The sequence below is a fragment of the Sinocyclocheilus grahami genome, unplaced genomic scaffold (genome assembly GCF_001515645.1).
Source record: "Sinocyclocheilus grahami isolate Dianchi unplaced genomic scaffold, SAMN03320097.WGS_v1.1 scaffold50.1, whole genome shotgun sequence".
Taxonomy (NCBI): domain Eukaryota; kingdom Metazoa; phylum Chordata; class Actinopteri; order Cypriniformes; family Cyprinidae; genus Sinocyclocheilus; species Sinocyclocheilus grahami.
In genome coordinates, this window is record NW_015505229.1 from 1,165,565 (window position 1) to 1,180,171 (window position 14,607).

At 39.4% G+C, this 14,607-nt stretch overlaps 1 protein-coding gene across 1 annotated transcript in view; it reads right to left on the minus strand.

The window, feature by feature from the left end:
• LOC107583137 (low-density lipoprotein receptor-related protein 5-like) overlaps positions 1 to 14,607 on the minus strand; it is a 79,769-nt gene that overhangs the window by 36,413 nt on the left and 28,749 nt on the right. The window contains exons 5-8 of the mRNA XM_016269251.1: positions 13,964 to 14,160; positions 9,226 to 9,357; positions 7,144 to 7,540; positions 6,871 to 7,042 (exon numbers count right to left, since the gene is read on the minus strand). Of these exons, the coding sequence (XP_016124737.1) occupies positions 6,871 to 7,042; positions 7,144 to 7,540; positions 9,226 to 9,357; positions 13,964 to 14,160 (898 nt within the window). The remainder of the gene's footprint in view (positions 1 to 6,870; positions 7,043 to 7,143; positions 7,541 to 9,225; positions 9,358 to 13,963; positions 14,161 to 14,607) is intronic.

Below are 14,607 nucleotides of genomic sequence, written 5' to 3' on the forward strand. Positions count from 1 at the left end.
TGCACCCGTTTACCAAAAAATTTTGGAGCACTTCATGCTTCCTTCTGCTGACCAGCTTTTTGAAGATGCTGATTTCATTTTCCAGCAGGATTTGGCACCTGCCCACACTGCTAAAAGCACCAAAAGTTGGTTAAATGACCATGATATTGGTGTGCTTGACTGACCAGCAAATTCACCAGATCTGATTCTCTATGGGGTATTGTCAAGAGGAAAATGAGAAACAACAGACCAAAAATGCAGATTAGCTGAAGGCCACTGTCAAAGAAACATGGGCTTCCATACCATCTGTGACGATACATCACCGTATCGATGTATCGAACACAGCACTACCATAGACAATCACAAACGAGATCTCTTTAATATCTCAACTGTTTCTCATTTGTTTCTCAGTTATAGCAATTTAAAAAAAATAGAGACGTTTGCTCGCATCTTGTACCTCAAAGATTTTTCTCTTAAGATAAAGCCCCCAGTAATCTCACACGTGTCTCCTCTAGAGTTTCAGAGAAATTTCAGAGAATTATCTGAGCTATGCAAATTTATCTGAGCTATGCTATCTAGGTTCATTTTACAGCTAAATATCTTATCAGTGTCTATTTTTATTTCTCCCATCTGAGACAAGGTTGTAACTCAATGAAATATAACTGAGCTCTTTATTAAATCTCTTGAAGTAAGAAAGAGCAACCTCTGAGCAATACAATGATCCTGGGTGATGGTGAGCGACCAAACGCTGATTCTCAAAAAAAATCGTCTTTCTATTGCTGGATGGTTGAACTAATCACAAAACCTACGCTGCAAAAGTAATCACTTTCCACAACTCTCTTTCTTGAGGAAAATGCGAGAACGCCATCATTCAATTATACAACGTTTCCATTAAAACCTGTTTTAATATGAGCAAAAATACAATCGCAAATAACACAGCTTTAAAAGAGAGTACCAGTGCTCAGCAGTCATCCATTTGGTTGTTTGGGGGAGGATTATTCTAGAAGGTGTTGCACGTGGACTTCAATGAGCATCTGGCCTTTTACAGAGCTCGATCTGTCAGCAGGAGTGCCTTAATCCTCAACTCATTCAGCCCAACTTTAACACAGGAAAACACCACCTCGCTCCTCCCTTTGACGGCCACAGAAAACACTTCTGCATCTCAAAGAGAGAGTAAAGCAAGAGTGCACACAAACAGGGACTCGCGCTGAGTCGTAGTGGTTTTTAGGCCACCCTTGCCCTGCTGTTCACCCTTGGCCCGCCTGTCCTACTGCCCCTTCTCTTTAAACGCCACAGCAGGGAACCTGGCAGATTTTTAAAAATCCCCGGGTTACAAACAGTTTAGTTGTGATGGCATTTTGCTGGCTGTGACTGTCCACAAACTCACTGGGAGTTCAGTGCAACCATAAATAATACCTAAACATTCATTGCCAAAGAAGCTGGCTGTTCACAGAGTGCTGTATCCAAGCATGTTAACAGAAAGTTGAGTGGAAGGAAAAAGTGTGGAAGAAAAAGATGCACAACCAACCGAGAGAACCGCAGTCTTATGAGGATTGTCAAGCAAAATCGATTCAAGAATTTGTGTGAACTTCACAAGGACTGGACTGAGGCACCAAAAGTTGGTTAAATGACCATGATATTTGTGTGCTTGACTGACCAGCAAATTCACCAGACCTGATTCTCTATGGGGTATTGTCAAGAGGAAAATGAGAAACAACAGACCAAAAATGCAGATTAGCTGAAGGCCACTGTCAAAGAAACATGGGCTTCCATACCACCTCAGCAGTGCCACAAACTGATCACCTCCATGCCACGCCGGATTGAGGCAGTAATTAAAGCAAAAGGAGCCCCTACCAAGTATTGAGTACATGTACAGTAAATGAACATACTTTCCAGAAGGCCAACAATTCACTAAAAAAATTTTTTTATTGGTCTTATGAAGTATTCTAATTTGTTGAGATAGTGAATTGGTGGGTTTTTGTTAAATGTGAGCCAAAATCATCACAATTAAAAGAGCCAAAGACTTAAACTACTTCAGTCTGTGTGCATTGAATTTATTTATTTATTTATTTAATATAGGTAATGGCATACGTTTCATGTTTACATTGTGCACTTCCCACCAGATACAATATTTTCATTGTTTGCATCTTGTTTTTAAGCCCATAAATAATAATGTACACAAATCAACACACTCTCTATGTTTAAAAAATAAAAATAAAAACTAGAAGAGTTCTAAACTAATGTGCAGTCTTCACTGTATCTCACGCACACAACTTTAGTCACACAGAGCGCACACATTCTTTTTAGCGCTCGGACAAACATTTTAGCACTGCCCCGCAATTTTATCAATAAAACAGCTTAATCGCTTAAGAGCTACATTATCTTTCTCAACAAGGAGCTGGTAACATCGTCGTTTCTAAAACAATTAAAGCCACAGCTTCACTGTTAATAGAGAATCGCGGCAAAACGGTGGTAATTCATACATATACAACCTCTCTCTCTCTCGTAAACGAACACTTGATTAATTACACTTTTCTGAGAGTAGAATATTGAAGTGGAGCTCGCTAAACGGCAAGCTAGCCAGTGTTTTCAGAAAGCCAGCACTTTTATCCACAGTAGAGAGAGGGCGCGTGCACATGGTTGCCAGGTTGACAAAGATAAGTAACACACTTAGCAGATAATTCTGTATTGCGCAAGTGTGAAGATCCGTTTCAGGGATTACGTCTCTTTAAATCAGGCAACCCCGGTTGTGTTCCTCTGCGGCCAGTTCTAAACTAATGTGCAGTCTTCACTGTATCTCACGCACACAACTTTAGTCACACAGAGCGCACACATTCTTTTTAGCGCTCGGACAAACATTTTAGCACTGCCCCGCAATTTTATCAATAAAACAGCTTAATCGCTTAAGAGCTACATTATCTTTCTCAACAAGGAGCTGGTAACATCGTCGTTTCTAAAACAATTAAAGCCACAGCTTCACTGTTAATAGAGAATCGCGGCAAAACGGTGGTAATTCATACATATACAACCTCTCTCTCTCTCGTAAACGAACACTTGATTAATTACACTTTTCTGAGAGTAGAATATTGAAGTGGAGCTCTTTAGCACTGCCCCGCAATTTTATCAATAAAACAGCTTAATCGCTTAAGAGCTACATTATCTTTCTCAACAAGGAGCTGGTAACATCGTCGTTTCTAAAACAATTAAAGCCACAGCTTCACTGTTAATAGAGAATCGCGGCAAAACGGTGATAATTCATACATATACAACCTCTCTCTCTCGTTAACGAACACTTGATGAATTACACTTTTCTGAGAGTAGAATATTGAAGTGGAGCTTGCTAAACGGCAAGCTAGCCAGTGTTTTCAGAAAGCCAGCGCTTTTATCCACAGTAGAGAGAGGGCGCGTGCACATGGTTGCCAGGTTGACAAAGATAAGTAACACACTTAGCAGATAATTCTGTATTGCGCAAGTGTGAAGATCCGTTTCAGGGATTACGTCTCTTTATATCAGGCAACCCCGGTTGTGTTCCTCTGCGGCCAGATTAAACCTTGTTGTAGCCTATATATTATGCTCTATTCGTTATTTTTTTAGAAACCTAGCACTTTTCTACTCCATTTAAACGGTGTTCTTGTATTCAAATTAAGCGCAGTCCACTGCTGCGCACGTGCCACAATATCGATACAGGGACAGCTGTATCGATACTCGTATCGTAAAATCTCTGTGACGATACATCACCGTATCGATGTATCGAACACAGCACTACCATAGACAATCACAAACGAGATCTCTTTAATATCTCAACTGTTTCTCATTTGTTTCTCAGTTATAGCAATTTTTTAAAAAATAGAGACGTTTGCTCGCATCTTGTACCTCAAAGATTTTTCTCTTAAGATAAAGACCCCAGTAATCTCACACGTGTCTCCTCTAGAGTTTCAGAGAAATTTCAGAGAATTATCTGAGCTATGCAAATTTATCTAAGCTATGCTATCTAGATTCATTTTACAGCTAAATATCTTATCAGAGATAATTCTGTATTGCGCAAGTGTGAAGATCCGTTTCAGGGATTACGTCTCTTTATATCAGGCAACCCCGGTTGTGTTCCTCTGCGGCCAGATTAAACCTTGTTGTAGCCTATATATTATGCTCTATTCGTTATTTTTTTAGAAACCTAGCACTTTTCTACTCCATTTAAACGGTGTTCTTGTATTCAAATTAAGCGCAGTCCACTGCTGCGCACGTGCCACAATATCGATACAGGGACAGCTGTATCGATACTCGTATCGTAAAATCTCTGTGACGATACATCACCGTATCGATGTATCGAACACAGCACTACCATAGACAATCACAAACGAGATCTCTTTAATATCTCAACTGTTTCTCATTTGTTTCTCAGTTATAGCAATTTTTTAAAAAATAGAGACGTTTGCTCGCATCTTGTACCTCAAAGATTTTTCTCTTAAGATAAAGCCCCCAGTAATCTCACACGTGTCTCCTCTAGAGTTTCAGAGAAATTTCAGAGAATTATCTGAGCTATGCAAATTTATCTGAGCTATGCTATCTAGGTTCATTTTACAGCTAAATATCTTATCAGTGTCTATTTTTATTTCTCCCATCTGAGACAAGGTTGTAACTCAATGAAATATAACTGAGCTCTTTATTAAATCTCTTGAAGTAAGAAAGAGCAACCTCTGAGCAATACAATGATCCTGGGTGATGGTGAGCGACCAAACGCTGATTCTCAAAAAAAATCGTCTTTCTATTGCTGGATGGTTGAACTAATCACAAAACCTACGCTGCAAAAGTAATCACTTTCCACAACTCTCTTTCTTGAGGAAAATGCGAGAACGCCATCATTCAATTATACAACGTTTCCATTAAAACCTGTTTTAATATGAGCAAAAATACAATCGCAAATAACACAGCTTTAAAAGAGAGTACCAGTGCTCAGCAGTCATCCATTTGGTTGTTTGGGGGAGGATTATTCTAGAAGGTGTTGCACGTGGACTTCAATGAGCATCTGGCCTTTTACAGAGCTCGATCTGTCAGCAGGAGTGCCTTAATCCTCAACTCATTCAGCCCAACTTTAACACAGGAAAACACCACCTCGCTCCTCCCTTTGACGGCCACAGAAAACACTTCTGCATCTCAAAGAGAGAGTAAAGCAAGAGTGCACACAAACAGGGACTCGCGCTGAGTCGTAGTGGTTTTTAGGCCACCCTTGCCCTGCTGTTCACCCTTGGCCCGCCTGTCCTACTGCCCCTTCTCTTTAAACGCCACAGCAGGGAACCTGGCAGATTTTAAAAAATCCCCGGGTTACAAACAGTTTAGTTGTGATGGCATTTTGCTGGCTGTGACTGTCCACAAACTCACTGGGAGTTCAGTGCAACCATAAATAATACCTACCCATTAAATGCACAGTTTGAGAGCTCTTACCTAAAGTTGCCACACACCTAGATTAATAGGTTTATGAACCTAGACAACACGTGATTGACTGTATTGTTATGCAGTTATCCAGTTTAAGCCATAATGTACATAATTTGTCCAATTCGTTGCATTAGGACCTCAACTAACAAATAACAATATCTTTACAGCATTTATTAATATAGCTTAACATTAACTTCTACATATAAAAACACATTTATAACATTTTAAATTGTAATAATTAACATTGGATGACTGTATTGTGAATGCATTAACTAATCTTAAAAAGGTTTATTGTAGCTGTCAGTGTAAATAAAAAAATAAAAAATAAAAAAAAGCTTGTTCAATATTTACTGCGAAAAGCACTATAAAAATACCAACATGTAAATATACTTGATTATATAATTATGTCTACATATAAGAGATTATTGGTCAAAGTATAGAAAGATATTGAGAGAGCCATGTTTGGAAAGGTTGTTGAGAGTCAGCGTGAGAAGAAAAGCAAACGAGCACGAGAAAATAAGAGCGGGATGTTTCCTTAGCTTCTTTTGTGTTTACACGACAGTCTTTCAGGCATACTGACTGAATGAAAAACCTCTGTATTATGACACCCAGGGACCTGTGCCTACAGGTAGCTGACTAATTACACAATGCCAAAACCACGAAAACGCCCAGACCACGAAGCCTGTGCCACAAAAGAACAGACTCTGAGGAAACAAAAACAGACGGTGAGAAATTACAACAGAATAAATCAAGACATTTGGTTTGAGGCCGGAGTTAGAACGCTAAAACAGAAAATAATCCATCTAAACATGAAAACTTTTACAAGAAATCCTTTCAAATATACTTGAGGTTTCACAATGGTTGGGTCTTCAAACAAAAACAAAAGTGCGGGAACTGACCGGATGTCTGGTGTCCCTTTATTTTTTTAAATTACACAATCAGCATCAGATTCCAGAAACACTTCACATTAAAACAACAGCTTGATAAACCTCAATGTCAATGAAGAATGTGCACTCAATGTGCACTCTCAAGTCTCACGGATCTCTTAAGACTCTTCAGAATCTTCCAAACTGTTCTTCCAATTTTTCTCACAACAGGAAGGGGGCGATATTCAATTGGTTGTTTTGAAAAAACAACTGGATCCTTTCAAGAAATGCATTCCAAAAAGCCACTAACAAAGTGTACATATGATGATCACTTCAGAGAAACACTTGAAGGACTAGCCGCTCACTTTCAACAAGGAATTCGCCCTTGGACTCTCCAACAGTCCTCAGGTCCCCTCTCATTACTCCACATACTCAGACTATTCAACCAGAACCAAAGCTTGAGTCTCAATTCAGCCATGGAACACCATAAAATTTCAAAGCTACTCATATATGCTTCTAGTGAAAGGAAATCTAATGAGCAAATATTGACACTACCGCACATTTCCCCTTTAAAGTAAAATGTTAGCTGACTTACCTCAATTTTGTCTGTTTTGGCATCGCCCCAGTAAAGCTTTCCTGCGATGTGGTCAATGGCCAAACCATTGGGCCAACCAAGGGAGGTGTTGAGCAGCACAACCCTGTCCGTGCCATCCAGGTTTGCTCGTTCAATCTTGGGCACCTCGCCCCAGTCAGTCCAGTACATGTATCTGCATAACAGCAACAAGAAGGTAAATTACATGCCAATTCAGGAGGACTCCACTTAGAGATCTCAGAAATGACCTTAAAATCAAGTACATAACTTCCGTACCCATTTATGGGATCCAACACGATGGCCCGCGGTTCGTCCAGGTTCTCAGATATGAGAATGCGTCGAGAAGTGCCATTGAGTCTGGTTACCTCGATGCGATCGGTGCCTGTGTCTGTCCAGTAGAGATTACGTGCCACCCAGTCCACCGCAATTCCATCAGGATGGTTGATCTCGTTGGTGACCAAAGTCTGCGCATCGCTTCCATCTATTCGGGCACGGCGGATGGCCCTCACTTCGTCATCTGTCCAATATATGTATCCTTCCACCGGGTCATAGTCGATGGCAATTGCGTGCCGGATGTCACTGACTTGTAAGACGATGTCTGTGAAGTCAGGTAAGTCCAGGGATATCCGCCGAAGGTCGGTGCGGCGAGCCAGTAGAAGCACCTGTTCCGCCCCTGGGAATAAGATTGAGATTTGCTTCAACTGTTGAGCATGAGAACAACGGAGACATCTGCTCTTTTGACAATCCAGCAAAAGATTAATCAAGGATCAGAGATGCCATGGCCTTTGACTTGCACTGTCTACTTCAATTAGGACAGCAGTAACTCGAAAACATCTCGCAAAAAGGTCTACAAATATGTCTATTAAGACTACTACTGTGCCTAGGGCACAGATTCAACTCGTCAAAGAAAAATGAGTCTGACAGTAGCAATTAGTTGCATGAATTGCAGAGTTGTCCCTGCAGATGGTGCACTGCAAGATCGCATTGCTCCATTACAAAACCACATGGCAGGTTTAAATACCAACAGTAGAATCTGTCTAGACCCAATCTGTGGAAGCAATTAGGTCCAACCTTGTCCTTATTTAATCTCTCTTTGTAACAGAGCACACTCCAATACCCACAACACCAGCTGCGGTCCACGGCACCCATTAAGTAGTGACATCCATCAGCGCTGACACCAATAAGAAGAGGAAAAAAACAGCTCCTCTAGTGCTTCTTTTGGTTTTAATTTGTCCTTCGTTCTGCCTTGTATGTTATCAAAGAGAGTGGACGTCTGACAAAATCAAAACAAATGACTTCAATTTAGCCACCCAAGCTAAACAAGTATGAGGTGTGGACTCTTTGTCATGCTAATCCTTTGTCCTACTGGATCCACTCGTGCCCTTGCCTTGTCGCTAATGAAAGTCCAGTACAATTGGCTATTGTTTGTTCTGATTAGTTGTCAACTTTTCAGGAGAGTTGCTTAATCCTGAGGTAAGTGGGAATATGTTTAATTTGGCCAGACAACCTCCCCTGTCCTCAACACTGCACAGCTCCATGTTTCAATTGCGCCACTGGAATGAAGGCTTGAAGAATACTTCTCATTGTTTCCTGGCCTGGGAATACACTGCCTCAAATTTGAACGAGTTATAAATTCAAGTAGAAAGGCAGAGTGACTTGGGAAGGGGTGAATGTATTTTTTTTTCTAATAAAAGAGCAGGCTGTCATTAACAGGTTGGGTGCACAGATACAATGGACAAGTCTGTTCTGGAGAGGCTGGGGAAAAAACCTAAAGCAAGACAGGGGGTGAAGCCTGATTTTAGTAGCCCTTAATGTTACATGTACATCCTCATCAAGAATAAAAGGACAAATGCATCAACCCTTAAAGGTGACCTTGACATGGGATCCCAAAGTAGGTCTACCAGCTGTTCATCTAGGCTAAAACTTTCATGACAAAGAGAAAAAGGAGTGAAATGTGTCAGCTGTTTTGGAATAAGGTTATGATTTATGATTGCTGATCAGAGGAGAGTGATTTTGACTAAATTGTAAACTCAAATGAACCACCATCTGTCAAACATTAGTCTCTGTCATGGTCTTCTGTGCGGGACGGCATGCAAATGTTTTATAGATGCACAGTACGCCAATCCTCATACCAAAACCAGCCCATGAAAGGCCACAGTTCATAAAAATCTAATTTTACGCTCGAGAGCAGGGACATCATAATAAAATTACAAATGCAACAAAACCATTCCATACTCTTCATAGAAAAGCAGCCATATCTATCTATCTATCTATCTATCTATCTATCTATCTATCTATCTATCTATCTATCTATCATGAATTACTTTTTAAGCATTCAAATCAGCATGTTTTTTTTACCTGGTTGACAAGTCTTTCCATCCTCTTTGAGTTTAACCCCAGTTGGACAAGCACAGCTATAGAAGGGCGGCATGGGGGAGAGGAGACACAGGTGGGAACAGCCTCCATTTCTTTCACTGCATGGAGTTTGAACTGTGGAGCAATGACAAGGAAAGAGGAAAGCTATAAAACTGCTGTTTATTAGACATTACTGCAAAAAGCATTGACCTCCTGGTTAAAAAATGTCCAGAAAACACAGTGATCTAAAGAGTGTGTGAATGTTTCACCAAATTCCCACCTTAATTTGAGAAAGTTCATCAGATAGGGTGATTAATGCATCAGAGCACTGAATTATATTGTATATTGGTCTGGTATATAAATAACCACGGCTTGAACGCATTAACCCTGCTCTTTTATTGCTCAGGAAATTTAAAGGTGACATATCATGAAAATCTGACTTTTCCAGGTTTTAAGTGCTATAATCAGGTCTCCGGTGCATCTACCAACCAAGGAAACGTGAAAAAGATTAACCCAGTAACTTTGTTTTGGTAAGCCTTTTTCTGCAAGCATCTGAGAAAACGAGCGCGTCTGATTTCGTTCCTTTGGTGACGTGGCAAAGGGATCTCATTATAATATTACCGCCCCCTTAATCTGTAAGTTTACACCCACGGCGCCGTCACTGTGTTTTCGCAAGAGACAACAATGTATTATTTCTAATGCCATGGCGAAAGTTTGAGCAAAACATGCTAACTGTTCTGTAATTGGCTGCACAGACGAGCACAGAACACTATTTAGAGTCCCAGCCTCAGAGGAGACCGAGAGCAGTGGATTTATGTATTTATTTAATGTATATTGCTGCTGCCACACAGATCTAAAATAAACATGCGATTTATTTCCCAGCTGTTTACCTTCACAGACATAACCGACTGTTTTTTGTAACTCGTGTGTTTTTAACGTAAACTTGTGTGTGAATGAGAACTTAGTTTAGTACTCACATGCTGTGACAGCCGCTTTCTGTCCGTGTGCTTCAGATGTGTGCTCTCAGAAAACCGTTTATTAGAAGTATAAAATCATATGGTTTAAAACGCATGATTTCAGCGCGATAAACATGATATTCAGAACCAAAACAGATGTTTTTAGCAGGTACGAGTTGTAATTCTGGAAAAGGGGGCGGGGAGCAGCAGCTCATTTGCATTTAAAGAGACAGGCAAGAAAAACAGTGCGTTTCTGCTTCCACTCAAAATAGGCATTTTCAAAATGATATAATAAATGATCTGTGGAGTATTTTGAGCTGAAATTCACAGACACATTCTGGGGACACCAGAGACTTATATTACATATTGAAAAAAGGAGCATAATATGTCTCCTTTAACATAGTTATGTTTTTGTGTCGTAGTTATGCTGTGCTTAATTTAGATATCAAATGCTTATTATCAAGGCAAATCTAAAAACCTCAAAAGGATATGATTTAAAGAGTCTCAATTTGGCCATAATTTATTATTCATTTATGTCTAGGAGATACTGAAATAAAGAGATCTAATGTGCGATTTTACTTTACTTTTACTTGACTCAATAACGTGTTATTTTTGGGGAAATCTTTTGAGATTACGCTCACATGATGCGCTATTTGGCACCAAACAGCTATGAACTTCCTTTTCACCTGTGGCACGACAGATTAGAAAAGAGGTAAAAAAAACAGCATTGCTCAGTTCCCAAACAAAACTTCAACCCTTGAACAAAAGCAGGTGGCAAGCAAAACATTTTATTTCCTGTAACAGGTTTTTCCATTTCCACCAGGTCACGCTCTGCTTGTCGTAGTCTCTCAGAAAACGCATCTGCTCCGTCAGGAAAACATAGACGGCCCTGACCCAACACTTGTTATCCCCCTCTCTGGGATAACAAGTGACTGATGGCTGGTCCACAGTTCAAGGACACGAGGAAATTCACAAAATACCAATACAGGCATATTTTTGAGGACAAAGTATAATGCTTGACTATGCACCTTTAATAATACAAATACATATATTAAAAATATATAATTAATGATATACGATAACATTATAATATGAAATATTATTACTGATAAATAATGCTAAGAGTGTCATCCTCACAAACAAATCATGATTAAATTATTATTAATCACATTTATTTCAACCTTAGTAGTTTTATAAATAGTTTTATACATTATAATATTATTAAAATAAATATTGCTCTACAATTAAATTACGACATTATTAATCAACAATTTGTTAATGACATTATTCTATGCTATCCCCACATTTTTTTTAGGATTAAATTAATTTATATTTACACTACTGTTCAAAACTTTGGTTTGTTTTTTTTTTTTTTTTTTTTTAAGGAATGTATACTTTTATTCCCAAAGGATTCATTAAAGTGCCCCTATTATGCTATTTGAAAGGATCATAATTTGGTTTTGGGAGTCCCCAACAACAGGTTTACATGCACGCAGAGAAAACACATTTTCTTATAAAATTCATTTAATTTTACGTTATTTCTCAATGACTCTATAATGATTAGCTGGAAGATTCATCTTTCCAAACCCCATCTCTGCTACTCTGCCCTGATTGGGCCGATGACCCAGTCTGTTGTGATTGGTCCACTGCTTACAGCGCACGTCGGAAATGGAACGCCCATTACCAGTACTGGAATACGGCTTATCAATAATACATCCTATTATAATAATGATAGTGCTCCACTCTGTTCTAAAAAGAAAGAATCAGATGGGGAGAAGTTGTTTTGTACTTATGTTAGCAAACCGGATCCACAGCTTGGTAGTAAAGACCCAAAGAATAATGGTATGTGCGTTAGCCGAACACAGACAAAGAGTACTGATAAAGCACTGCAGTTTGTAGACCAACGAATTGCTTCATCCTTTATCATGACTCCAAGTACAACAGGACATTCTATATTAATCGACACATTTCTAGACAATAGTGGGCCCACAGCTGATTAGCAGAACTATAACGTGAGTTAGCCGGAGACCTACAGCTGCACTGAGTGTATACATAGCACAACACACAAAACTATTTATTTTGCACACTCGACAGAATATTAAAGCAACAATTATTAATCATACATACCGGTTGTGATTCGGAGGAGCAAGCTGGTCCAAACAAACTGGGCACTGACCCATCTTTCAAGGACAACTGGTTTACGAATCCCGCATTGAACTTGCTGAGATTGGAGAAGCAGTCGTCAGTGAAATGATGGGAACACAGCAAAAGGTTGGGATAATAATGCTGTGGTATCACAGTAAAGATTAATTATAACCACCGATTCATCACAGCCTCATCCTTTGGAAGTGAAAATAAACCAAATTCACTTTCACAGCGCAGAGCACAGCATTTTCTCGACATTAAGTTATCCACACGAAAGAGCTGCAGCGTTTGAGGGATGTTTTCACAGGATGTCCACGCTGAACGTAGGCGGGAATTATGCAAATGTATTAACTTGTGACATATGAACTTTGCGGAAATTGGATTCGAATTTAAAATGACTCGTTTCAGCAGTTCAGAGTGGACTCTTTCTTTTGAGAGACAATAACTTTATGATGCACTTTCAGCTTTACAACTTAAAAGGTTTACATTCACAAACCGCTGCATTACACATTGCATGAAAGCTAATTTTCAAAAATCCATAATAGGGGCAATTTAAATTGATCAAAAGTGACACATTTATATATTGTTATAAAAATATTTACAGTTGTTTTTAACATTGTTAATAAGAATAAAAGTTTCTTGAACAGCAAATCAGCATATTAGAATGATCTCTGAAGGAATGAAAAATTTAGCTTTGCCATCACAGGAATAAATTACATTTTAAAATATATTAAAATAGAAAACGGTTACTTTAAATTGCAATAATATTTCACAATATTACATTATAGTACTGTATTTTAATCAAATAAAGGCAGCATTAGCATAAGAGACTTTAGTTTAGAAACCAACAACAAAAAAATTGAACGGTTGGGCAATTAATCACAATTTTTTAAAATGTATTTAATCTTTTGAATCTATTAATCTTATGAATATTTTACAATTGCTGTTATCTATTATATTAGATATTTACATTTAACAAAACAAAACATTTTGTTTCAAGTGCACACTGGAACCTGCTTGAACCACACTGGTTGAAATCACTGTTCTAGATCTTCCTTGTTTGTTTGTATGATGGTTGCTTCATCCTTTCTTTATTTTCTTACCTCCAACACAACAAACACTTACCTAGTGGGGTCTTTGCAGGCTGTTAAATGTTTTGAAGCAATCCACACCCACATCCTCACACTCACAGACTAAGGTGGGGGTGGGATTGTGCTGGGGCTGTGCCCCGTCTCCACTGAGGAACTGTGTTTATTTGTTCAGAGTGGAATGCAGGACACTTGAAAAATTTCATTCCCTGATAACTATTCTCCCTGGATTGCCTCATGCGCCAAAACACCGACACTTTTACAAAGAGGCAGTACAGTAAGTGCTGAAAGAATGACCTAAAAAATTAAACATGGAATGTGAAGGATCTCTTGAGGGAACCTGACCTGAGACCAACATTGAACGTTACTGTTCCTTTACAAAAATTGTTTGTGAAAATTTGATTTGTATTAGAGCTTCAAAATAGTCTGAATCTTAAGGCCAGCACTTAAAGCTCATGGGTTCTGGGATTAAATGTCTATTTTGTTCTGGTTTGACAAAAACCCAACCATCTATTAACCAGTACTGTGAGTTTTTGAGATGTGTAGACTCACTGTTGGGCTGCCGCTCTTGGCCCAGCACCTGGATGTCCATCGGCGAGTAAATGCCGCTGAGAATTTCTCTCCGCTTCTCTCCGGTATGTTTGTTGCAGGCATGGATGGATCGGGTCTGCCAGTCTGTCCAGTAGAGCGTCTCTTCATAAAGAGTGAGGGCAAACGGGTGAGTGAGGGAACCCTCCACAACGGCCTCCCTGTAAGCGTCAACACATATATGTAAATACACACTCTGCTTAAATTACCAACATATATACTGCATTGTGGATGTTAAATGCTCTTAAAGGGGTCATATGATGCGATTTCAATTTTTCCTTTCTCTTAGGAGTGTTACAAGCTCTTGGTGCATAAAGAAGGTCTGTAAAGTTGCAAAGACTAAAGTCTCAAATCCAAAGAGATATTCTTTATAAAAGTTAAGAGTCAACCACGCCTACCTAAAACAGCTCGTTCTAACACGCCCCCACATGTCTAAGTCACGATGTGGGAAGATTTGCATAACGCCGCCCGCCCAAATGCGGTGCCATGTTGTGAAGGCGCTGTGTGTTTGTGTTCTGTGTTTCGTTGTGAAAGTGAAACTACTTTGTTTGGCCTTCCAAAAGAGGACGATATCCGCTTCGTCATGCCTGGAGCTGATCCGTGCTGGT